Source organism: Eschrichtius robustus, chromosome 9, assembly GCF_028021215.1.
Source record: "Eschrichtius robustus isolate mEscRob2 chromosome 9, mEscRob2.pri, whole genome shotgun sequence".
Classification (NCBI taxonomy): domain Eukaryota; kingdom Metazoa; phylum Chordata; class Mammalia; order Artiodactyla; family Eschrichtiidae; genus Eschrichtius; species Eschrichtius robustus.
Window position 1 is genome coordinate 125653273 of NC_090832.1, and position 27341 is coordinate 125680613.

Here is a 27341-nt window from a genome sequence, read left to right on the forward strand (position 1 = left end):
TTGTATTCCTTCTTTGGAGAAATGTCTATTTAGGTCTTCTGTCCATTTTTTTGATTGGGTTGTTTGTTTTTTTGTTGTCGAGTTCTATGAGCTGTTTGTATATTTTGGAACTTAAGCCCTGTCAGTCGCATCATTTGCAAATATTTTCTCCCATTCTATAGGTTGTCTTTTCGGTTTTTTTTATGGTTTTCTGTGCTCTGCAAAAGCTTGTAAGTTTAATTAGGTCCTGTTTGTTTATTTTTGTTTTTATTTCTATCGCCTTGGAGACTGACCTAAGAAAACATTGGTCCGATTTATGTCAGAGAATGTTTTGCCTATGATCTCTTCTAGGAGTTTTATGGTGTCATGTCTTATGTTTAAGTCTTTAAGCCATTTTGATTTTATTTTTGTGTATGTTGAGAGGGTGTGTTCTAACTTCATTGATTTACATGCGGCTGTCCAACTTTCCCAGCACCACTTGCTGAAGAGACTTTTTCACCATTGTGTATTTTTGCCTCCTTTGTTGAAGATTAATTGACCGTAGGTGTGTGGGTCTTATAATTAATTTTAACATTTTTGTCATTTCCCAAATGACAAAAGAAACCCTGTTAAAAGAAACCCTGTTCTCATTAGGAGTTGCTTTCTGTTTCTCCCCCAATTCACTCCCCTTTCCACCCTGACCAAAAGCTCATTACTTTCCATCCCTAAAGACTTGTCTATTCTGGACATTTTATATAAATGGAATTATAAAATACATGGTTTCTTTCACTTAGCAGAATGTTTTCAAGGTTCATCCATGTCATAGTATGTAACAGTACTTCATTCCTTTTTATGCTTGAACAATATTTCATTGTTTTTTATTTATCCACACATCAGTTGATAGACATTTGAGTTGTTTCCCCTTCTTGGCCATTATGAATAATGCTTCTTTGAACATTCGTGTACGAGTTTTTGTGTGGACGTGTTTTCATTTCTCTTGAGTATGTGTACCATACCCAGGAGTAGAATTGCTGGGTTGTATGGTAATTCTATGTTTAACCTTTTGAGAACTGCCTGACAGTTTTCCAAAGCACCTGCACCAATTTACATTCCCACTAGCAGTGTACAAGTGTTCCAGTTTCTCCATATCTTTGCCAATACTTATTATTGTCTTTTTTATTATAGCCATCCTAGTGTGTATGAAGTATCTCGTGGTTCTGATTTGCATTTCCCTGATGCTTAATGATGTTGAGTATCACTTCATGTACTTTTTGGACATTTGTGTATCTTCTTTGGAGAAATATCTATTCATATTCTTTGCCCATTTCAAAGTTATTTGTCCTTTTATTATTGACTTGTAAGAGTTCTTTATATATCTAGTTCAAGTCCCTTATCAGAAATACGGGAGATATATTTTCTTCCATTCTGTCAGTTGTCTTTTCACTTTGTTGATGGTATCTTTCGAAGCAGAGAAAGGTTTTTAATTTTGATGAAGTCCGGTTTATTTTCTCCTTGCTTGTGTTTATATTGCTTATGCTGCTTTTAGTGTTATTTCTGAGAAATCCTAAGAAGACCTAGCTCTAGGCCTTGAGGATTTATTCCTGTATTTTCTTCTAAGAGTTTTATAGTTCTAGCTGTTACATTTAGATCTATGATTCATTTTGAGTTGATTTTTGTATAGGTGTGAGGAAGGAGTCCACTTCATTCTTCTACATATGAATATCCAGTTATCCCAAAGCCATTTGTTGAAAGACTTTTAACCCTCATTTAATTGTATTGGCTAGTTCTTAGATCCTTCTGCAGATCCACAAACCCAGCTCTAGGGAAGGGTGCAAAGTTAAAAGTCAGATAGGACACCAAAAAGGTGGAGAGGCCACATTAATTTTTTATTTATTTATTTTTGCCTACATTGGGTCTTCATTGCTGCACACGGGCTTTCTCTAGTTGAGGCGATGGGGGCTACTCTTCATTGTGCTGCGCGGGCTTCTCATTGCGGTGGCTTCTCTTGTTGTGGAATACAGGCTCTAGGTGCACAGGCTTCAGTAGTTGTGGCACGTGGGCTCAGTGGTTGTGGCTTGCAGGCTCTAGAGCTCAGGCTCAGTAGTTGTGGCACACGGGCTTAGTTGCTCTGTGGCATGTGGGATCTTCCCAGACCAGGGATCGAACCTGTGTCTCCTGCATTGGCAGGCGGATTCTTAACCACTGTGCCACCAGTGAAGTCCCCACGTTGATTTTTAAGTTGAGCCTCAGTTAAATCCTTGTTACTACTGCATATTAGTTATCTATTCTATTGCTGTGTAACAAATTACCCCCCAGCTCAGTGGCCTAAAACAAGAAAATTTCTCTAGGTCATGAATTTGAGAGACTTAGGTAGTTCTGGCTCAGGATCTCTCATGAAATCAGTCAAGATGTCAGCTGGTACTGCAGTCAAATCAAGGCTTTCTTAGGGATGAAGGATCTGCTTCTAAGGTGGCTCACTCACGTGGCTGTTGGCAGAAAGCCTCGGTTCCTTACCACAGAAACCTCTTCATAAGGTTCCTTGAAATGTCCTCGTGATGTGGCAGCTGGCTTTCCCCAGATCCACTGATCTAAGAGAGAGAGCAAGGAGGAAGCTGAAGTGCTTTTATGACCTAGTCTTGGCCATTACAAATTGCCACTTCTGCCTTACTATTTTCGTTAGAATTGAGTTCCAGAATCCAGCTCACAGGGCTGGAGAATTAGGCAGTGCTTTTTGAAATTAATATCAAAGAATTTGTGGACATATTTTAAACTACCACATATACTCATCAGTTTTATTAAAAGTTTTATTAATTCCAAACAGCTTATGTTCTTTCATACTATATGCCCATTATCGCTTAGTAAAATAAGATGATCTCCAAGTCATTCATTTCTTTTTCTTTTTCCTATTGTTGTTGTTGTTATTGTTTTAATGTCCTTGATGTTTCTAATATAACCAGTCAGTGCATTTTAGGATCAAAACAAAGTAGAGGAGTATGTGTATCAGAATGTTACATCAGCAAATATGACAAAGAAATAACATTATTTCTAAATTGAAATAAGTACAGGAATATTTCCTCCTTTATAAATCCCTAAGTCCTCACAGCCATTTTTCTAGTTCCTAGAAAGGAACACATGAATAGTTATCTTTGAAGCTGTCTTTGAATACTTGCATGAACCTGCATACTAGCTGACTGAAGTTTTGATCACTTCTAAATCAAGAAACATTTTAAAGTTAGCCATTAACTCTGAACCCATTTTAATAACTTTACTTTGTAACTTTGGTTCCTCCTGCAGACTTTTTTGTAGGTGATGATTTTACATGACTTTGGAATTTGCCTCTAGTGGGACGCTGTGGGAGGATGAACACAGAAGAGCTGGAGTTATTGAGTGACTCCAAATACAGAAACTATGTAGCTGCAATTGATAAAGCACTAAAGAATTTTGAATACTCCAGTGAATGGGCAGATTTGATATCGGCACTTGGAAAACTTAATAAGGTATGTCTATCTTACTCATTTCATAAAATAGAGTAAAAATCAGAAACCTGCGTCTGTATTTACTGAATTTCTCTCAACCTTGAAGTAAAGAATTTAAAAACGTAACTAAACCTCAGAATTACTTTTGACTCTGCTATTTTACTTCATGAGTTGCATGCCTATATAGTCAGACTTTTTTTTTTTTTGAGGCCAAAACCACAACAGTACTTGAAAAATATAGTTATTCCTTTATTACCTATAAAGACAAGACTAGGAAGCAAATATGCTAACGATGAAGATAAGTTTCTGTAAATGAGCATCAGATATGGTTCTGGAGTTCCTAGCTGCAAAATGAAAAACTGCATGTGGAAAGCAGTAACTGCTGTGTCCTTTCCAAATGGTATGTAGCATTAAGAAAACATTTTATGTCCAGGCAGTTCTTAGTTATAGTCAGTACTTTTTACAAAAGTGACAAGCAGTTGCTTAGGCCTTGGAGCTTGGCCTTGAATGAGCCTTCTTCACGTGTCTGGTTGTTATCCACTGTTATTGTGGTGGCATCGCTGATCAACTTGTAGCTTTAAACTTTGACCCCTTTTTTTTTTTTTTTTTAACTTAGATCACAATTTTCTCACTTCACACACATAGTTTTTATTTTGGGGGTTTTTGGGGTTTGTTTTTAATATCTGTTATTGAATACAAATGCTACTAAATATTAAGTGGACTAGGGGAGCAGATAGGAAGAGCGAGCTCTTCCGGTAACTATTTTAACATCAAACACTCTAGCATACAATTATTAGGAAAGAAATTTGTCTTAAAATACATACCAAGAACACTAGTTTTCAATCTCATACTATAGATAATTACCCTGATATCTTAAAAAGAAAAGCCTTCATTTCCAATGCCAAGGATTTATCTTAAAATTAGATGCACAAACTTCTGTTTGACATGTTAACTTCTAACATTTATCATTTGAGGTTTGATAAATTCTCAAAACTTTTACAATATCCCCTAGAAATTGCATCCAAAAATATAAGTTTGTTTAAAGATAGTTAGGTTCTTTCTTGTCCTGAAGGGTCTCTTTCTGAAGACTTATTAGGAACTACGTGTAAAAGCAATTCATTAAATTGTGGAAATTAATTTGCCTAATTAAGTACATAATTAGTTTTTTATACTTCATCAATATTCATGAAAACAGATTTCACTGTATCCAGATAATATAACATAGGATATACAGGGCATTGGTGAAACTTACCTAAAATCATGGTGAAACAAGACAAGGGTTATATATATATAAATTTGTTGAAGTTAGTCTAAATATGTTTTAGTATAAAATTTTATTAGTTATTAATATACTAAATTATTATACCTCATTTATACAAGTTTTCTAACTCAAATGCTTTTAGAAAATAGTGCTATATTTTGCTTTTTTAAAATAATTTTATTTGGTATCAATAGAATTTCTTTATTGAGGCATTTTGTGTTACACATCATTAAGTTTCCTTCTACAGAAGTACTTCTGGTAATAATTATACTTTTCTTTAAAATATATGTACATATTGATTCTTTGCTCCTGCATCCAAAATTCAAAGTAATATTCTAGAAATGGAAGGCAGCTAGTTTCAAAAAATAAAAATGTTTCGTAGTTGAAGTCTTATTAGTGTTGTGCCCTTGATTTGCTTTGCATTCGTAGCTCTAATTTTATTTACATTCATTACATCCAATTTAAAACTGGATTGAAGGCTTGTAGTGGGAAGAACATTGAAAATTTTATATCTAAGTGGACCTCAGACTCTCCGGTTTTTTTATGAAATGGAAAATCTAGTGCTTCTCTTCTGTACTGCCTTTGGCAGATCATTCATTTTATATATTTTAACCTCAGTTCTTTATTTTTTAAAATAAAGGACTTCTTTTGTGTTTCATCTAAATTCCAGTTCTAGTCTATTATACTGTATTCATTCTGAGTGTTCATTTTCTAGTATTCTATCAGCATTTTGCCATAATACTCTGAAGAACTGCATTTGTAAGTCTTTTATCACTTAAATAATTAATCTCCTTTGAGTGATTTGTGAGATAGCATCTTCTTCTATAAATTCTGCATTGACCATCATCTCTAAAGAAATGTAGTGGCTGAATAAATACAGCAACATGTATTTGGCCGAATTGGGAGATTAGTAAAAGCAAATGGGCAATTATAATCTCATGTATGTTCTTGTTAGCACTAGAGTTACTTGCTATAATATGATATACTACAGCAGTGGTTGTTCCTCTTCCAACAAAGTATCTATGTTGAGGTTCAGTTTTCTTCATGTATTTCAAACAGTGTATCAAAAATAGGTTGAAGGCTGACTGACATTAAAGATTTGCAGACATCTAAAACAGTGCCTTTCTTCTGAACAAATTTGTTTTGGAAAGTATTGTTATTTTTCATAAAAATGTTATTTCTGTTAACTCATAATGAGTCTTTTTTTAACAAATTAATAAATATTTTTAAATCCTCAGTTTTAATTTTAAATCCAGTATTGACAGATGTAACTGACAAAAACAAACGTTTTTTGACATCCTCTATAATTTTTTCAGAGTGTAAAGAAGTCCTATGAGGATTTTTGGTAATACTATGCTAGAAAATGGAAATAAAATGAAATGTAATATTTTTTCTCAACTGAATTAAAATGTTTTCTTCAAGGTTTTACAAAATAATGCAAAGTACCAAGTGGTACCCAAAAAACTGACCATAGGCAAACGCCTAGCTCAATGTCTACATCCAGCATTACCAGGTGGAGTTCATCGGAAGGCACTTGAAACATATGAAATTATCTTCAAAATCATTGGACCTAAGCGACTTGCCAAAGATCTTTTTTTATATAGGTGAGAATAATTTTACTATCTATTTGCATGTAAGTAAAAAGTATTTTTAGCTATTATGCTTTTTGCAGTAAAAGGTAAAAAATTGAAAAGACCTTAATGATGAAAGTTTTCAGATGTCAATCTTAAATATTTTGATAAATAAGTACTTCAGAAAAATTTACAGTATTTCTTTCTTTTTTTTTTTTTTAAGATTTATTTATTTATTTATTTTGGCTGTGCCAGGCCTTAGTAGCAGCATGCGGGATCTTCGTTGCAGCATTCAGGATCTTTTAGTTGCAGCACACATACTCTTAGTTGTGGCATGCGGACTCTTAGTTGCAGCATGCATGTGGGATCTAGTTCCCTGACCAGGGATCGAACCCGGGCGCCCTGCATTGGGAACGTGGAATCTTACCCACTGGACTACCAGGGATGTCCCCAATGTTTGTTAATATAAGAATTTTTTCCTTCTCAGATGTCATTTTTGAAAAGTTTTTTTTTTTTCAAAATTGTTGAGACTACAGTACATTCTATGTTTTTAAGCTAGAGAACTACCCTGAGAATAAATAGATACCTTGATCTCTTAACACCTTTCAACATAGTTGACCATTCTCTACTTAAAATAGTCTTTTTCTCTTGCCTTCTGTGATACTGCATTCTCCAGTTTTGTTACTTTCTCAATCTCCTTTACCAGCCTTTTCTCCTTTCCCTAAACTCTACATATGGAGTTCCTTAAGGCTTGCTTAGTCCTGTACCTAATGTTTTCATTTTATATTCTCTCCTTGGGCATGCTTATCCAAGCCATGATTTATCTTTTATGTGCAGACTCCCAACTTGGTATCACTAGTGCTGACTTCTGGCTTACTCACCACCTCAGTGTGGATCTTTAAAGGCAACTGAAGCTCAACCTGCTCCAAACTAACCTCACCTTCTCCCATAAACTTGGCCATCTGCAGTGCACTAAAGCTCAGTAAATGGCACCACCATCCATCCATTTACACCTGAAATCTGACTTACACTTGACATCTTGTTTTCTTTGCCCATATTCTCCTTCCTCTCATGAACATTCTGTCGCTAAGGGTTCTATCTCATGGTGGTTAAGAGCAGAGGCAGTGGAGTCAGACAATTCATATTTACAGCTAACTGGCTCTGTGATCTTGGGCCATTTTCTTCACCTCTGTATGTATTCTCATCTGCAAAAATGGGAATAAGATGATCAATTTCATAGTATTGTTAACAGAATTAAGAGAGTTAATATATGTAAAGTGCTTAGAACAATGTACAGCATGTAATAAGTACTCAATAAATGTTAGCTATTGTTCCATGTTCCAAATACATCTACCTCTCTCTACCCTTGCTGGCAGCATCCACACTAAGTAAGCATTATCTCTAGCGTGGTCTTTGTTACTGGCCTCCGAATATTCATATAACATCTGTTCTTATTCTCTTACACCCTTTTCTCCACATAGTATCAGAGTAAACTTTTTAATACATTGAATAGATAATGTCATTCCTCTGTTAAAAACCTCCATTGACTTCCTCCTGTCACTTAAAAATAGAATTCAAAGTCCTTACTGTGGCTTTTAAGGCTTTATATACTTTGGCCCAGTCTGTGTCAGTGACCTCTTAACTCCTACCACTTTCTACCCAGTTTACTCCATTCTGACAACATAGGTCTGTTTGCTTATTCTTCCTCATTTTCTTTGTTTTCCTCACCCTGTAATGCTTTAATCCAGGTCTCTGATCAAATACCAGCTCCTCAGAGAAGTCTTGCCTACTTACTTCTACATCTTTGTCATTAGTACTCTGCAGTTTTACTGCGATGTATTTACAGGTAGATATCTTTTTCTTTATCCTGGTTGGGATTCATTGGGATTTTAAAATCTGTAAATCAATACCTTTCATCAATTCTGGAGTCTCTTTAAATTGACTTTACTCCATGTATTCTCTCTTCCTTTTTTGGAACTATGATAAAACATATGTTAGAACTTTTCATTCTGGCTTCCCCATATCTTATCCTCTCTTCCATTTTAGTTTGATGTAGTCACACTTGTTTATTTTTGCTTTTGTTGCCTTTGCTTTAGGTTTCTTATCCAAAAAAATCATTGCCAAGGCCAGTGTCAGGGAGCTTTTCTCTATGTTTTCCTCTATGTTTCCTCTATATTTTATGGTTTCAGGCCTTATATTTAAGTCTTTAATCCATTTGGAGTTAACTTTTTTAAGTGGTGTAAGATAGGGGTCTAATATCATTCTTTTGCATGTGCATATCCAGTGTTCCTCTATCATTCGTGACATTGGTGATGCAGACATCCTTTTTTACTTTGGTTAGTCTTGTCATGAGTTTATCAATTTTGTTAGCCTTTTAAAAAAAAAAATTTTAACTTCATTGATCTACTTTACTGTGTATGTGTTTTCTCTTTCTTTAAATTCGGCATGGATGTTTTAAAAATAGAACCTAAAGTCAGTAATAGGTATTTTTAATACTAATAATAAACACTATATTCCAAGGAACAGTACTTTTTAATAAAAAGCTGAAAATTACTCAGTTACATGTAATAACTGATAGATTCCTTTCTTAAGGCAAGACTTTTCTTATATAACTCATGCCTGCTATTTTTTAAACAAATAACAGAAAGTTTACTTTAAGAAACAGCTATTTTACAAAGTTGCAGTATATCTAATTTTATTAGCAATATGCTATATAAGAATAATAAATTAATTCTAGAATACCATGTCTAAATATGGCAGACACTCTTACATACACATACCTTATGGAGTAAAATTGTTATTCTGTATTTTTTAGAGGTATAGCTAATTTAAAAACTGAAGTTTATATTAATGTTGGACTTTTTATTTTTTATTAAGTTAATCTCAAGGTTTATACTTTAATGTAATTAAATACAAATACTTTTAAAGTTCTATAACCTATTATACGGTAAAATATCATATTGTGTCTTCAAACTTATTTTTTTTAATATGATACAGTACACAGAGGTGTTACTAAGAAGGCTAGACATGTAGTTTGAGCAGCATAAAATATTAAATGGGTATGTATAGTAAACTTTTGATAATACAAACCCAGACTTCAGGCTAGAGAGATTTTAGAGCAGTTAGTATTCAGGTGGCAGTTGAAGCCAAGAGAATGATTGAGATCACCCAGTACATTGTGAATAATAAGGAGGGAAGAGGAATGAGACCATTCTGTGAATACTTAGGAGTCACATTATTTAAAGAGCAGGTGGAGGAAAGTAGTCATTGAAAAGGAACTAGAAGAATCAGAGATAGAAAATGTACCAGGAGACAGAGCTCACCTGAAGCCAAAAGGGGAAAGAATTTCAAGAGAAACTTGTGGTGAATAGTATCAAATATTACTGGCAAATGAAACAGTAGGGACTGAAAATAGACCATCAAATCTGGCAATTAGTAGACATTGGTGACAGTATGGAGAACAGCTTCAGTAGAGCAGGTAGAAGTGTCGTGATTGAAGATCAGATGGGAGGTGATAAATTGGGAGAAGTGCTTTTTTTTCCCCCCCAAAAGTTGAAGTAGGAAGGCAGCTTCAAGCCAGGAGGTAGTTAAGATAAAGGTTTGGGGATTTTGTTGTTGTAATTTGTTCTCTTTTTAGAGTCATAGGAAAGATTTAAGCACAGTTGTCAGTGGAGGAAGAAAGAAATTACAGGAAAGAAAAAGGATGGTAGATAAAGCAGGGCCCTGGCAAAGGCAGACATTGGGCCCTGGGGTGAGGTAGCTTTGAAGAGGTTACTACTGTAGCTTTAAGTCACACTGTACCTAAAATTGAAAGCAGGAAAGTGGCAAGTTGAGGGAATTCCCACTAGATGGCCTCTGTTTTCTGTATAAAGTAGGAGCAAGACAGATTCTTAATTCATTTGTTAAGCACTTTGCAAGTGCAGGAATTGGTGTTAAGGATTTAGGATACAGAAATAAAAAGAGAGTCATGGTCTCTTGCTTTCTGATATTACAGAATTATCTATTAGAATTACTCTTTTTTCCCCCCAGTTTTATTGATAAATAATTGACATTCCTCACTGTATAAGTTTAAGGTGTACAGCATGATGGTTTGATTTACATATACTGTGAAATGATTACCACAATAGGTTCAGCTAACATCATCTTTTCATATAGATACAATAAAAAGAAAAGAAAGAAGAAAAGAATGAAGGAAAAAAATTTTCTCCTTATGATGAGCACTCTTGAGATTTACTCTGCTACAACTTTCCTATATATCATATAGCAGTGTTAACTGTAGTCATCATGTTTTACATTACATTCTTAGTACTCAGTTATCTTATAACTGGAAGTTGGTACCTTTTGACCACCTTCTTCTAATTCCCCCTCCCTCTACCATTGCCTCTTGTAACCACAAATTTGATCTCTTTTTCTATGAGTTTGGGTGTTTTTTTGTTTTGTTTTGGTTTGGTTTGTTTTAAGATTCTACCTATAAGTGAGATCATATGGTATGTCTTTTTCTGTCTGACTTATCTCAGTATAATACCTTAAAGATCCATCCATGTGGTTGCAAATGGTAGGATTTCCTCATTTTTATGGCTGAATAATATTCCAGTGTGTGTGTGTGTGTGTGTGTGTGTGTGTGTGTATACACATACACACAACTTCTTTATTCATCCATCAGTGGACACCTAGGTTGTTTCCATGTCTTGGCTATTGTAAATAATGCTGCTATGAACATGGGGATTCTTTTTGAGTTAGTGTTTTTTTACCTTTGAACATATTCCCAGAAGTGGAGTTTTTAACTTTCTGAAGAATCTCCATACTGTTTTCTATAGTGACTGTACCAATTTGCAGCCCCTCCAGCAGTGCACAGGGGTTCCCTTGTCTCCACATCCACACCAGCATTTGTTATATCTTGTCTTTTTGATGATGGCCCTTCTGCCAGGCATGAGATGTTATCTCACTGTGGTTTTTAATATGCATTTCCCTGTTGACTAGTGATGTTGAGCATCTTTTCATGTACCTGTTGACCATTCATGTATCTTCTTTGGAGAGAAGTCTATTCAGGTCCTTTGCCCATTTTGTAATTAGGTTACTTGTTTGTTTGCTACTGAGTTGTACAAGTTCTTTATGTGTTTTAGATATTAACCCCTTATCAGATATATGGTTTGCAAACATTTTTTCCCATTCTGTAGGTTGTCTTTTTACTTTGTTGATGTTTCCTTTTGCTGCTGCAAGGAATAGCATTACTTTTTTTTTTTTTTTTTTTTTTGGCTGCACCGTGTGGCATGCGAGATCTTAGTTCCCCGACCAGGGATCGGACCCTTGCCCCCTGCAGTGGAAGCGCAGAGTCTTAACCACTGGACTGCCAGGGAAGTCCCTAGCATTACTTATTATTATCACAGCAATAGAATTACTTACTGTTGGTAAGAACAGAAGTACTTATTAGAATAAGTGTTAGGTTCTATGGGAACATCAAATAGGGAGCCTAACCTAGTCTAGTTAGGAGACAGTCTCCTCAAGGAAACAGCTTAGGCTGAGTCCTGAAAGTCTAGGAATCATCCAGACAACAAGGAGGTTGTAAGTAAGGGAGCAGGAATTGTATCTTTCAGAGCAGCATGTGCAAAGGCCTGCTCGCTAACGAGGGTGTGGAAAGTTCTAAAATGAACTTGAGAGGAATTGTTCAGCGTAGCTGGAGCAGAGGTTGCAGGAGTGATATTGGTGAGCATACATGGTCTGTACAGAGGTATGTCATAGCGAGATGTTAAAGCCACATTAAGCATTTAGACTGTATCTTAAAGGCAGCAGAAACCCAGTGAAAGGGCTATCCTGAAGCAGTACTTGGTAAGACATGGTGATTGAGATATGATGATTGGTAAGAGATGATGACTGAGATATCTTGGTGGTCTCTTCTAAGGAACTGTCTGATGGAGATGGAGAGAATTTATTATATTCAAAAAATATGTAGGAGAATGGCTTGGAGAGAAAACTTGATAATTGATTCCGATTTAAAGTAGATTTTTTTAAAAGGGTCAAGGGTCACTCCAAGATGTATAGCTTTTGGTCAACCAGATGGATGCTGATGCCGTATTTTGAAATGGAAATTACAGGGGAAGGATCAGGATTTTGGGCGGGGGGAGAGAGGGAACTCTGTTTACGAATCGTGAAATTTGAAGACCTTTGTGAAACAGCTAGGTGGCCACTGGGTTTATGAGTATGAAGCTCAGGTGAGAGACCTGGGTTGGTTACATAGATACAGAAGGCATCACTATACAGGATACCATTTTAAGCTGAGCAGTATAACATTATTTCATTTAAAAAAGATTTATACACACATGTTGGTACATATGAATTAATATTTTGTAGTTATTTTATCCCCCACTTTTGTTTTTATTTTTTAAAACAGTTCTGGACTATTTCCTCTTCTTGCAAATGCTGCCATGTCGGTGAAACCAACATTGCTAAGTTTGTATGAGATATATTATCTGCCTTTGGGTAAAACACTGAAGCCTGGTCTACAAGGATTGCTAACTGGTATTCTTCCTGGCTTAGAGGAAGGATCAGAGTACTATGAGAGGTAAGAGAGTACTGTTACTGCTGCAGCTAAGTAATCAAAGTCATGGATTTGTCAGCAAGCATCCTTAAATCAGTTATATTAACATCACAAAAACTAATTATTCTTGACACTTCAGTATATCACCTGAAGATTTTTATAGCAAAATAATTATTGTAGTGTGTCTAGTTTGTATATCACACTGAAAATTTAGCTGAGTAATAAGAGCACAGACTTGGAAGGTAGATGGACTAGGTTCAAATCCTAGTTTGACAGACACTGTGTGAGCTTAGGAAAGCTTTTTCTACATTTCTGAACTTTACTGAGTTTTCTCATGTATGAAAAAGCATAACCTATTTCATTGTGTTACTATAATATTTCAATATCACTTAGTCTAGTGCCTAGCACATAAAAATCACTCAAAAATTTGTGACCCATAATTTAAAATAATAGTACAATAGATAGGACATTTAAATTAATAAAAAGAATGGGAAATTGGGCCATGTACCATCAATTTTTAAATTGTTAATGGTGGAAAATAGCCTAGCACCAACCTATTGACATGATACTCTTGATATTTTAACTCTTCAAAGAAAATGATTTGATCTGTTTTGGAGCCTGTTATTTCTTCGGAAGTTAATAGTGGTAGACAATGCAGGGTAACGTTAAGTATCTTTAATATCTCTGTTACTGATATTCTTACCAAAAAGGAAATTATGAATTAAGGTGGCAGAAAAAGAAAATGCCAAACTTTCTTTACGAGTACACGTAATGATTTAAATTTAAATAATTTATTCCAGTGCATTGACAAGCTACTCTATTTTATTGTTTCATCTGCTCCCATAATGCTGTAAGAATCTAATCCTGAAAATATTGGATTACTCTTATAAGCTACTTTGAGAAAAAATACTTTTGTCCTCAGAACTTATCATTTACTTTTATTAACTTTTTTACTTACTTGCTTACAATTTTAGAAACACGATGTGAGATTATTTTGTTAAGTTTATAAATCAGTCTTGTTTTAAATTGTTTTATTAATTCTCCTAAGGGAAGCATACAATGAATACCATTTTATAAATCTGCTAGTTATAATTAAAAATTTAACGTAGCAACTGAATAATCTTTATGACTGTGGTATCTCTATGATTTAATCTTGTTATGTGCCTTAGTCCTTTGGGCTGTTGTAACAAAATACCACAGACTGGGTAGAAATTTATTTTCAGAAATTTAGAAATATTCAGAAATGCAAAAATTCAGAAATTTATTTCTCACAGTTCTTGAGGCTGGGAGTCCAAAATCAAGGTGCCAACATGGCCATGCTCTGGTGAGAGCCTTCTGCCTGGTTCATAGCTGGAACCTTTTCCCTATATCCTCATCTACTGGAAGGGACTTTGGAGCTCTGTTGGTATTTCTTTCATAAGAACACTAATCTCATTCATGAGAGCTCCACCCTCATGACTCAAGCACCTCCCAAAGGCTCCACATTCTAATACCATCACTTTGGGGGATCAGGGTTTTAATGTATAAATTTTCAGAGGACATAAACATTCAGACCGTAGCAATATGTTTTGCCAGTTATTTCACACAAGTTCTATAAAGTGATATGAAAACGTGTTCTTTTAATGCGTAGGTAAATTGAGGGATTAGAAGGGATTACAGTGTTAGTATTAAATCACATAGTAAGTTAACAGTAGAACTCGCCATCAGATTCTCTTGATTCTGAATTTGCTATACAGCAATGTAATAATTTTTGTGTATTGCATTATCTTATGTTTAAAACAAATGTAATTATTCTTTAAATGCAGTTCTTAATAAAGCAATAATGCATCTCTGATTTTGTCATAGGATAATTCATTGAAATAGTGAATTACATAATGTGATTTCAAAGACAAGGAAATATTTAGAAATAGCCTTTAAAATTTTGTAGAAAATCAACAGAAGATATGTTCTGCTATAGGATTATTTTATTTTATTTTATTTTATTTTATTTTTTTTTTTTTTTTTAGAAATTTATTTATTTATTTTTGGCTGTATTGGGTCTTCGTTGCTGTGTGCGGGCTTTCTCTAGTTGCGGCAAGCGGGGGCTACTCTTCGCTGTTGTGTGCAGGCTTCTCTGCGGTGGCTTCTCTTGTTGCGGAGCACAGGCTCTAGGTGCGCAGGTTTCAGTAGTTGCAGCATGCAGGCTCAGTAGTTGTGGCGCACGGGCTTAGGTGCTCCGTGGCATGTGGGATCTTCCCAGAACCAGGACTTGAACCCGTGTCCCCTGCATTGGCAGGCGGATTCTCAACCACTGCGCCACCAGGGAAGCCCTATAGGATTATTATTAACTATAATGTATGTGGGTTTAACAACCCACTGAGGCAGATGGGACTTGTGGTGGTGTTTTTGTTTTCTTCATTTTACGGATGAGGAAACTGAACTGAAGAAAGACTAAGTGATTTCCCCAGATTACACAGCTAGTAAATGGGAGAGCCAGGACTTACACCCAGTTCTCTGACTCTGACGTGTATGCTTCTTCCCATCTATGGAACATATGACTACGGCAGGGATGCTTTCATACATTCTGGGAGAGGATAATGATTTGTGTTTAACATCGTGAAACTAAATATTTCCCTTTTTCAACCACTTTATTTTGTACCTCAGAACAAACACATTATTGGAAAAGGTTGCTACTGCAGTGGACCAGTCGGCATTCTACAGTGCCCTCTGGGGTAGTCTTCTTACCAGTCCTGCTGTGCGTTTACCTGGAATCACATATGTTCTCGCCCATTTGAACAGGAAGCTTTCCATGGAAGATCAGCTTTATATAATTGGCAGTGATATTGAGCTAATGGTAGGTATACGTGTGGTTGCTCATTTAACTCATACTTCTTTATAGCCAGACACAAAATTCCAGATACTGAGAATCGTGCCACGAATGAAGTTCCTGTTTTCATGGAGCTTACATTTTTCATCAAGGAAACTTAAAGACCAAAATAGTCGCTAATTATTTTTTTGAAAACCTACAAATTTTTTTTTCATGGAAAAGGAATTGTTATTTATGTTATCTTTATTATCTGTTATTCAAGCAAATAAATGGTCTTTATTACCATCTTGCTAACTGATTAGACCATTGTTAACATAGCCACATTCATTATATTATCCCGAAGTGTACCTTCTGTTGTATCATAGATTTCTTTATAGGAAAGACAGATTTTAGACAAAGTGATAGCCAGATTCTGTATGGGATTTATGCAAAATGATGTATTACTAAAGCAGATAGTGAAAGATAGTTGAAAAAAATCACATTGATTGTTTGCTTATACTTTTTAATTTCAAGATTAAGAACAGAAGGAAACCTTTTATCTCTGTAGAGTGGTGTACTCTTAAAATGAGCAAGGAGTGAAAAACAAAGAATCCCTTAAGGATCATTTTGAAATGTTTAAAGAAAAAGGTTGTGATTAATCATCCTTTACTTTTTCCCAATATGATTATGAAATGACAGATTTTTATGCAGATTTTTGGTTATATGTATTAAAGTGTAATTAACATACACTGAAATTAACTCATGTGTACAATTGTATGAATTTGACAAATATATAGTCATTTGTCAAATTCATACATACTATAGTATACTATACATACTATATACATATATACATACTATAAAATCAAGATAGAGAACATTTACATCACCCCAAAAAGTTCTTTTTTGTCCCTTCATAGTCACTCTCATTCCCCTACACTCCCAAGCCCTTGTAAACACTGGTCTATTTTCTATTCCTGTAGATTGTGCTTTTTACAGAATGTTACATAATAGAATCATGCAGTGTTAGCTGTTGTCTGGTTTCTTTCACTTTGTACAACATGTTTGAGAATCATCCATGTTTTTGCATGTATCAATAGTTTGTTCTTTTATATTGCTATGTAGTATTGTATGAATATACCATAGTTTGTTTATTCATTCACTGATTAATGAACATTTGAGTTCTTTCCAGTTTGGGGCGTTTATGAATAAAACTAATATGAACATTTGCATACAGTTATTTATATAGACATATGTTCTCTTTTTTCCATTTACAACTATTTCTCTTTTTTTTTCATATTTATTTATTTGGCTGCTTTGGGTCTTGGTTGTGGCACACGCGATCTTTTGTTGCGGCGCACGGGCTTCTCTCCAGCTGTGGCACTCAGGCTCTAGAGCGCACGGGCTCAGTAGTTGCAGGGTGTGGGCTCTCTAGTTGTGGTGCACGGGCTCCAGAGCACGTGGACCCAGTAGTTGAGGCACGCAGCCTCTCTAGGTGTGGCGCACGGGCTCTAGAGGCTGCAGGCTTAGTTGCCCCGCGGCATGTGGGATCTTAGTTCCCCGACCAGGGATCGAACCCGCGTCCCCTGCATTGGAAGGCAGATTCTTAACCACTGGACCACCAGGGAAGTCCCTCTTGTTTTTTAAATTTTTATTTTATATTGGAATATAGTTGATTTATAATGTTAGTCTCAAGTGCACAGCAACATGATTCAGTTATACATATACATATATCTATTCTTTTTCAGATTCTTTTCCCATTTAGATTATTACAGAATATTGAGTAGAGTTCCCTGTGCTATACAGTAGGTCTTTGTTGGTTATCTGTTTTAAATACAGTAGTGTGTATATGTATACTCCCAACCTCCTAATTTATCCCTTCCCCCCATCTTCCCCCTTTGGTAACCATAAGTTTGTTTTCTGTGAGTCTGTTTCTGTTTTGTAAATAAGTTCATTTGTATCATTTTTTTTTAAGATTCCTTATATAAGTGATATCATATGATGCTTGTCTTTCTCTGTCTGACTTACTTCACTTAGTATGATAATCTCTAGGTCCATCCATGTTGCTGCAAATGGCATTATTTCATTCTTTTTAATGGCTGAGTAATATTCCATTGTATATATGTACCACATCTTCTTTATCCAGACATATATTCTTATTTCTTGGGAAAATACCTAGGAATGGGATTCCTGCTTTAAAAGGTAAATATATGTTTAACTTTTTTTTATAACCGCTTTATTGAGATATAATTCACATACCACAAAATTTATCCTTTTGAATTGTACAGTTTAGTGGTTTTTAGTATATTCACAAAGTTGTACAACTATCACCACTAATTTGAGAACATTTTCGTCACCCCAGAAAGAAACCCCATCTGTACCCATTAATCACATCACATTTTCCCCTCACTCCTGTCCCTAGCAACCACTGTCTATATTTTCTGTTTCTATAGATTTGCCTATTCTGGACATTTCATATAAATGAAATATATAATATGTAGTCTTTTATGAATAGATTCTTTCACTTACCATAATATTTTCAAGATTTGTTCATATTGAAGCATGTACTTCATTCCTTTTAATGGCTGATTAATATTCTATTGTATGGATATAGCACATTTTATTTATCCATCATTCAGTTGGTTATAGTTTGGGTTACTTCTACTTTTTGGCTATTAAGGAATAATTCTTTATGAACATTCATGTATAAGTTTTTGTGTAGACATAAGTTTTTGTATCTTCTAGGTATACACCTAACAGTGGGATTACTGGGTCACATGGTAACTATGTTTAACTTTTTGAGGAACTGGCAAACTGTTTTCCAAAGTGACTGTACCGATGTACATTCCAATTAGCAATATATGAGAGTTCCCTTTTCTCTACATCCATTTCAATACTTGTTATTGTCTGTCTTTTTTATTATAGCCATCCTAATGGGTGTGAAGTGTTATTGTGGTTTTGATTTGCATTTCCCTGATGACTAATGATGTTGGACATATTTGTGGTTATTGGCCATCTTTAAATCTTTGGAGAAATGTCTATTCAAATTCTTTGCCCATTATTTAAATTGGTTTATTTCTCTTTTTGTTTTTATGTTGTAGGAGTTCTCTATACATTTTGGATATGAAATTCTTATCATATATATGATTTAAAAATACTTTCTCCCATTCTCTCAGTTGTCTTCTCACTTTCTTGATAGTGTCCTTTGAAGCACAAAAATTTTAATTTTGATCAAATCCAATTTATCTGTTTTCTTTTTTGTCATTTGTGCTTTTGGTGTTAGATATTATCCAAGAAATTGTGTCTAATCTAAGCTCAAACAGATTTACTTCTAAATTTTCTCCTAATACATGTTTTAAGGTTATAAGAAACTACCAAACTGTTTTCCAAATGTATTGTTACATTTCCTTTTAATGACTTAATGGAAGTTTTAAAGAAATCATTTTTTAAAATTTCTTTAAAAAAACAAGTGCCATAATTGGAAAACTGTTTATAATACATCACAGTCAAAGGATTAACCTCCTTATTATTCAAAGAGCGACATAAATAAATAAGTAAATATTAACAGTCAAGTAGAAAAATTGATTTGAACAGAAACTTAACCTAAGGAAATAAAAATATTTCAAAGGTACGAAAAAATTCTCAATGTTATTTATAAGAAGAGAAATAAAAATTTAAACTGTATGAAGATACCTGTTTTCATATATCAGATTGGCAAAAACAAAAAATGTGTGGGTAAACACGGAAAAACAAATTGTCACGCAGAGCTGGTGAGAATATAAATATACATAACCTTAAGACAAAGTATTACACTATTTAAATTGCAACTGTGTATATTACAATATCTGGCAATTCTGCTTTGAAAGATTTATCCTATAGGTGTGCTTGTATATTATGTAAGTATATTGCAACATTATTTACAATAGTAAATGGTTGTAAACAGTATAAATGTCCATCATTGGGAGCCTAGTTAAATAAATTAGGAATCATCTATGAAAGGAAGTATTTCTTTGGATATAAAAAATGAAGCTCTTTATGTAGTGTTAAGGAAAGCTCTTCAGAGTATGTTGTTAAATGAAAAAGGCAGAGTTTGGGATTATGCATGCATGTTTTTATTTACTTACATTTGCAGAAAGTATTCACCGGTAGTCTTGATTGTTTACACAAACAAAACTGGGTGGTTGGAAACAGATAGGGGAGAAACTTTTGGCTGTGTACGCTTTTGTGCTCCTTAATTTTAAACTATTATAATATATTTACCTATTCAAAACAATGTAAAAATGTGTAATTAGTGATAAAAGAAACTTGGAAGCATACTTCTTTTTTTTGAGGAAAATGAAGCATTGTTACATTTTCATGGTAACTATTTCCCAGGGTAATACACAATAGATACTAAAGACTCTCTTATTTTAGGTAGAAGCAGTAAGCACTTCGGTGCAGGATTCAAGTGTACTGGTACAGAGAAGCACACTGGACCTCATACTCTTCTGTTTTCCATTCCACATGAGTCAGGTAAAACAATAATGCCAATATCAACATAAGGCATTCTTTCGAAATTCATAGATTCCTGATGTGTAGTTATTTTTAAAATTGGATTTAAGTTGGATTCTTTTATAAACCAGTAAGTACATAGAAAACAAGTTACCTTTTTAAGGAGTGGAATTTGTGAAATTTGGGGGAAAATAAGATTTATTGATTTGGATAAGAATATGAAGAATGAAATAGATTATTTCATACCTTTAAAAAAAAAAGTTTTAACCTTTAAAAAGCAAGAGGTACTGTTATTCATTGCTAGCTGTGAGTAAGGCAAGACTCTGAGACCCCGGCCTTCTACCTAGCTGTTATCTATGTCCTAATGTCATCTTTTCTTGGTTTGGTGATTTTGGGGATGTACGTCAGACCCTTAGCAGAGTCGGCTGTAATTTGAAAGCCAAATATTTAGTTACTCTGACATTCTCTAGTACAGTTGAAATTTGAACAAGGGTTTGAACTGCACAGGTCCACTTACATGCAGATTTTTTTTCAGTAGTAAATACTGCAGTACTACAGGATCCACGGTTGTTTGAATCCTAGGATATAGAACTGTGGATATGGAGGGCCGACTGAAATTATGCTTGGATTTTCCACTAACTGTCGGCACTCTTAACCCCCTCTTTGTTCATGGGTCAACTGTGCTTTCATGACAGATGAGAATAGCTCACTTAAATCGTAAAAGAAGCTGGAACTTAATTTAATCATTATCCTCATTTTTTAAGGAAGTGATCTAAATTCTTTTGAGTTCTATATTCTGATGAGCAATTTAGAGCACCAATGTGTAAGTATTCAGAATGGTGGAACTACATACCTAACAAATGTAATAAGAAATGGAAAACTTTTACCTTGGAAAAGTAAGTTTGTTTCTAAAATGTCATTAGCAGAAAAGACTATTGTTTGGGATTTTGTAAGAGCTGTAGTTAGTAGATAACTAGTGAATTTTCATTATGATTGGCCATGCTCAAAGTTTTCTTTATTACTTTATTCAGTTTGAAATTGAGTTATTAATAATTGAAGAATCTTACACTTGATTGCCTATACTGTTCCCTAGTAATAGGAACAGTCTTTTTATAGGGGTGGGACATAAACCACCCCCAGTTTCTATTTTAAGACTTGCCATCCTTAAGCCAGGGGCCTTTATTCTGCCTCTGGCTTTTCACAGAAACGGCTGCTGGGGCATATCAGTGTAGTCTAAACTTACCAGTAGAGAGGTGGGCAAGCAGCCCGCAAGGTAAGAATGATTTTTTACTTTTTAAAAAGCTTATAAAAGAAAACAAAGGCGATTATGGCAAAGAAATGTATGTGGCTCAAAAGCCTAAAATGTTTATTAAAAAAACGTATTAACCTTTACTCTTAAACATTCCCATTGCTTTCTTCCCTTTCAAACTTTCAGCGCTATTAGTCCTTCAGTATACTGATAGATGATTCAGCAAGATCTAAAGAATTAAGTCATGGTAGACTTAAATTGAGAAGAACAATGTAATCTCACTAGACCAGTACTTCTCAGCCTTTTTTCAGCCTGAGCTTCTTTCAGTACTTTCTTACTCTACCACCTCTGTATCCCTACCCACCAAGAAGATTTTCTCTGCCTTCCTTCTGTAATTTGTGTTATGAAAACAATAGCTGTGTTGAATATGTTTTTTAAAAGTACATACTCCACCCAGACCCAATTCTAATACTCTTCCCCCCCCATTACTATACCATATTATTAGATTACCTGAGAAAAAGGTTCAAAGGATCATGACAGAGTAATCTTTGTTCCCCACTTTCCTCCTTTACATGTCTTGTATGTAATAAACTCATAACAAGTATTGATTGCAATGGTAATTTAAGAGAGCCTTCATTACCTTATCCCAAAAAGAGTGATTGCTGTTAGGAGTGTTAGCACTTTACAAGTTTATTAGACTCTTTTTATTAATTTTATGGAAAGTTGACCCTAATCTCTAGAAGTTAGACCTTTAATTGAGATTATAATAGAATTTTTTTCCATATTAGCAATACGTAGTGATGTCAATAGTAATCAAGAAGTGACTTCTTACTTTCTTAGGAAAGTAAGCTTTTCTCTCAAAATAAGATTGGAAGACACGAGTACTTTTCATATCTTGTGACAATATCTGTGACCTACATATCTGAGGTTAAATAGGTAGATCAGCAGTTCTTTGGTTTCAGGACCCCATTACACTCTTTAAAAATATTGAGGATCCTAAAAATTCTTTTGCTTATGTAGGTTAGACCTATCTATGTTTATCATATTATAAATTAAAACTGACAAATTTTAAAATATTTACTAATTCATTTAAAATAATAACAAAGTTATCACATGAGTACAAATAATATTTTTTGAGAGTATTTTCCAACATGTTAAAAAGAATTAGTAGATTAGCATTGTTTTATATTTTTTGCAAATCTCTTTAATGTCTGGTCTAATAGTAGAAAGCAGGACGCTCGTATCTACTTCAGCATTCACTCTGTTGTGATTTTTTTCTTTTGATTGAAGTATATGGATAAAATTTGATCTCACACAGATATTAGTTGGAAAAGGAAGGAGTATTTCAATAGTCTTTTTTGTTAAAATAGTATATTTTTCTTTGATACTACACCAAAACTCAACAAGCTATAGTTTTCAAAACAATTAGTTGTAATATGAAGTCTAAAACCATATCAATGAACTTTTCATAGTGCGTTTCATTAAAATCCACTGGTCTGTCTTGCACTTTGAATGGCTCTTTTACCCATACATGCTTTTGTAACATCATGATTGGTTGTTTGGAAAGTGTTGTTTTGCTGAATTATGCATATCTCCCAAGTGTTAACACAGCAACAATCACATTTACTAGTATCACCACTGATCTCATCAGTAAAGTTTGTTAGGTATTGGGAAGCTTTCAAGCCAATTCAGTTCAATTCAATATAATTTCAAGCCAAATACAAATTTTCCAAAATTCTAATTTTCTCTTGGAAGCTCAAATTTTATTATTTGTAACAATGAATATTAATTGTTTTCCTTGAAGTGACAGGCTCACTTTGTTTATTTTTGAGAAAATGTCTGCCAGGTGTCCAAGCCTGAATAATCATAGATCATATCAGTCATTCTTTCAGGTAAAAGTGGTATTCTATGACAAATAGCTGGTAGTTCACTTCACAATTCAAATAGTCACACAAGTGCTTTTCCTCGAGACATCCATCATGCTTCATTTTACAGTAGGAGTGCTTTATGTATACTTTCATTACACAGAATATTAAAAGACAGGTACTCAAGAGTCAATATTTAATAAAATGAATGTTTGCTGTTTAATTGACATTCTTAAGTGAAACTGTTTTTTCTTTTTTTGTTTTTGACTTTTACTGTAAATACATAACAGTAAAAAATATAATGACTACAAGTACAGTGGATGCCACTCTGGTACTGCTTCTTTTTGTGTTAAGATGCCAGCAGTTTTACCCACTATTGCATGATCAGAGCAAATGTTAACACATCAAAAAAGGCAAATAACATCTGGGTATTGTTTTATAAATTTTTTTTTTTACCTCCTGAAAGGCTCTTAGAGATCCCCAGGAGTCTGGGAACCACCTTTTGAGAATTGCTTAGATGAATAGAAGACATCTGTGTTCAGATCAGTGACCGTATTTTGTCAGCTGTTGATGATCTGTGTTCTGTAACATGTCAATTATTTCTCTAAGATTCCTTTAAAATAAGCAAGTTGGGTGAATTCCTTTCTAATACTGGCTGTCAGAAAGCATGGTGTAGTAAAAAGTTGGGTAGTCTGATTAAGGAGAGGTGCATTCTCTATCAGCTGGGCACCAACAAGGCATTTAAGTACTTAGGCCCTGTGAGGCTCTGGTCCTTTATTCTAAAGTGGTTGTGAGACTAGGTGATTTCTACCATACCTTCTAATGCTCAAATTCCAAAATTCTATTCTAAAGTGATTATCTAGTAATATTCTTAAAATTGACAGCAATTTAATTAACTGCTTTCCTTTTTTCTTTTAACTTGAACCCTTTTAGCTGAAACCAGATCTCCTTTAGTAAATCATATTTTAAACATCTAATTAAGGCTATTAGGAAAGAGGCAAAGAAAAAAGTGAATTATTTCTCTTTAAAAGACCTGGAGTAAAATGAAAAAAAGATATTAAGATTTGTTAAAGCTGGGTGATGGTTACAAAAAGGTTTCATCATATTGTTTTCTGTATTTCTCCATGTTTGAAATACTACAGGATAAAAATTTTAAAAAGAACAGGAAATGAAAGACTTGGAATTGATGAAGATAGTGAACTCCTGAACAGTTTATTTATAGTCACTTGACACCACTATGAATGTGAACGACTAAAGGCATATTATTTTCTTGTGTCTGTCCCTTCTGGCTCCAATTTCTTTGTTTCTGACAGATTTTGCTAATATTGGATAGGATAAAGAACTTTAAAATGGAAGTTAAACTATTTCAGTTATAGTTTTAGCTATGCAATTAAATAGCTGTGTTATCCAGCTTTTCTGTTTCCTAATCTGTAACGTGGAAGTAATAATTCCTGTGTTTGAAAGATCAAATGAGATAATGTTGTATGAAAGGACCTCATAAACCCTCAAGTTCTGAATGTACTGTGAGGTATTATTTTTTTAAAGAGGAAAGAAAGTAATATATTTTTGTATGTGATTAACTACAACCACATTCCCAACTGTTGCAGGCCACTCGACCAGACATGATAAGGATCTTGTCAGCAGCCCTGCACGTAGTATTAAGGAGGGATATGTCCCTGAACCGAAGACTTTATGCCTGGCTTCTCGGTAAGTGTTTGATGTGTGTGGTCTTAGCTAGGAAAGGATGAAGGGAAATTTTCCATACATAAGTATTATCAAGTTTATGTATGTCCTAAATTAAGAAACTAAAAGTTTACGTAAATAGATAATAAAAATAAAGACAGTATGAGTTGTGTATGGTATGAAGAAATCTCAAAAGCTTCTTAGTTGAAGAAGCTGTTTTAATCTATAGGTCATGTTCTCTTTGACAAGATTTTTTTCCCCTTATAAATTGAGGCTGTTGTACTCTAAGTATGTAGACAAAGAAGGATAAATTCATAATCAAAATAATGACGTAATATCCAAAACTTGAAAGGAATCAGGACTAGTACTACTGTCCCACACATGGTACCTGTCTCCCACTCAGGCAGTAAAATATTGTGTACACTTTGTTCTTCCATACTTTTTGTGAGTGTTTGGCCTGTCTTCACAACTCTTTACTGCCTAGAGTGAGAAGACACAATATAACTTATTTTGGATTTTCTGAATCTTCAGTTATTTCACTGATTGAAAAAAGATAATTCTGGAAGTTTACTATGATACTCACTTATGTATTGAACTGGTTTCCCTTTATTAAACTATCTAAAATGATCTCTCTTGCTGACATTGATTGGGCTACTAATTGGTAAGTGTTTAGTGCTGTTTTTGAGATATTTGCTGTTTTGGTATTTAGTGAACAACAGTTTTAAGAATTCCATTTTAATTTATTTTACAATTTGTTTCCATGGAGGTTTTGATAACAACGGTGCTATCATAGGACCCAGAAGCACAAGACACAGCAATCCTGAAGAACACGCCACTTACTATTTCACTACCTTTTCAAAAGAATTGTTGGTTCAGGTAACGGATGCTTTCATTTTATTTTCTGGTTACTCCGTGACCACTGTAGTTACTCAACAAGTAACAAATAAGACAGAGTCCTGCCTTAAATGAATTAATTTACAGTTGAAGGGGTGGAGACAAGACTCACAAACTTCCTAAGAATGACTGTAACAAGCAAATGGCTGCAATAAAATAAGTGAGTAATGGTAAGCTAGACTCACTTCTGTGTCAGTCCTGATATCTTTTCCATTTACTTTGTTTTCATGAGTTCATCACAACGTAGTTGCAGCTTCTCACCTGTCTGCCCTGTGCAAGTTGGAGCTCTTCCAAAAATGAGCCAGGACCTGTGTTATTTACTCTGAAATTCCAGGGAAATTTGGGTTGCAACAAGAATCTAAATGTTAAAACTACTTTTGTAATGGAAATATTAAAATGATCTTATAGGCTTATTTCATATTATTTTTACTTCAATTAAATTTATTCAAGATATCGTAAACTTGAGAGAGTACATGGTATCTGAAACAGTTTGAAATAAGTGAGGTTATAAGAATACAGTTTTGAGTTACTAATGGGAAAATAATTGCATAATAGTAGATACTGCCATGATAACAAGTGATAGTTTGGGGCATGTTGACAGTCAAGAGGAACATTTTTATCTTTTAGGAAATCAAATAATTCATGAATTTATTTTTCTAGATTTTCTTTACATTTTCTCTAGAAAAAAAGGTGGAAAAGTTAAGCCCTTTTTTCTTCTGTCAAGAGAAATGAATATAACTTTTCTTTTCCCCCTAGCAGAGGAAAAAAGCCAACTTCAGCAAAAGAACTTCAGAAAAGCAATAGGAGATGTAAATCTCTGTTTACATATGGTTGTATATAAAAATATTTTTCTTAAGAAAAAATCTTTGAATTTGTTTACTTAAATGATTAATGTACTTTTTCTTCTTTGAAGGCAATGGTGGGGATCTTACAAGTGAATGGATTTGGAGAAGAGAGCACTTTAATGCAGGATCTAAAACCTTTTCGTATTTTAATCAGTTTACTGGACAAACCTGAGCTAGGTAATGTATACTATCCTAACTATCCTAGGGCATAAGATCATATGTGGTTGTTTTGTATTGCTTCATGATAAAAATAAGACAAAGTCATTACTTAGAAAAATTGCTGTATTTTGAGGTGGCCTTTTAAATACAGGTTCTCAACAATTTCTCACCTAAAATTCACTCTAGAACATTAAGAAGATACAGATGTACATTCAGCTGGTATGTTATCATATGTCTACCCTGTACTACATAGGTAGCAGAGGAGTCACCTTAAAGGTGCTATCTACGCTCCTCTTAATCCTGATTAAGGTACTGAAATCGAAACACTGATGATCTGTCATGACTATCTTATAGTTCACAGAATTCAAGGATTTGAGCAAAAATATTTTAGTCACATCCCTCAACCTTCTTCCCCACATCCACTTTGTTTTATGTGTTTTCCCTTTCTTCACTGTGTACTTCTTATATACTAGATCTCTGGGAAAGATAGTTATGGAACCTGGGACAGAAATTAAGAAAAACTGAAAATATTAGCAACGATAAAGTGAAATAATAAAGTATGTAGTTTT

General features: G+C 34.3%; 1 protein-coding gene across 3 annotated transcripts in view; it reads left to right on the forward strand.

Moving 5' to 3' along the window:
* The window catches only part of DOP1A (DOP1 leucine zipper like protein A), a 112210-nt gene that overhangs the window by 25666 nt on the left and 59203 nt on the right, over positions 1 to 27341 (forward strand). For all 3 annotated transcript variants that reach the window (XM_068551678.1, XM_068551677.1, XM_068551679.1), the window contains exons 2-9: positions 3253 to 3455; positions 6118 to 6299; positions 12655 to 12825; positions 15445 to 15634; positions 20000 to 20098; positions 24799 to 24898; positions 25641 to 25750; positions 26682 to 26790. In XM_068551678.1, coding sequence (XP_068407779.1) covers positions 3318 to 3455; positions 6118 to 6299; positions 12655 to 12825; positions 15445 to 15634; positions 20000 to 20098; positions 24799 to 24898; positions 25641 to 25750; positions 26682 to 26790 — 1099 coding nt within the window. In that variant the 5' untranslated portion in view covers positions 3253 to 3317. The remainder of the gene's footprint in view (positions 1 to 3252; positions 3456 to 6117; positions 6300 to 12654; positions 12826 to 15444; positions 15635 to 19999; positions 20099 to 24798; positions 24899 to 25640; positions 25751 to 26681; positions 26791 to 27341) is intronic.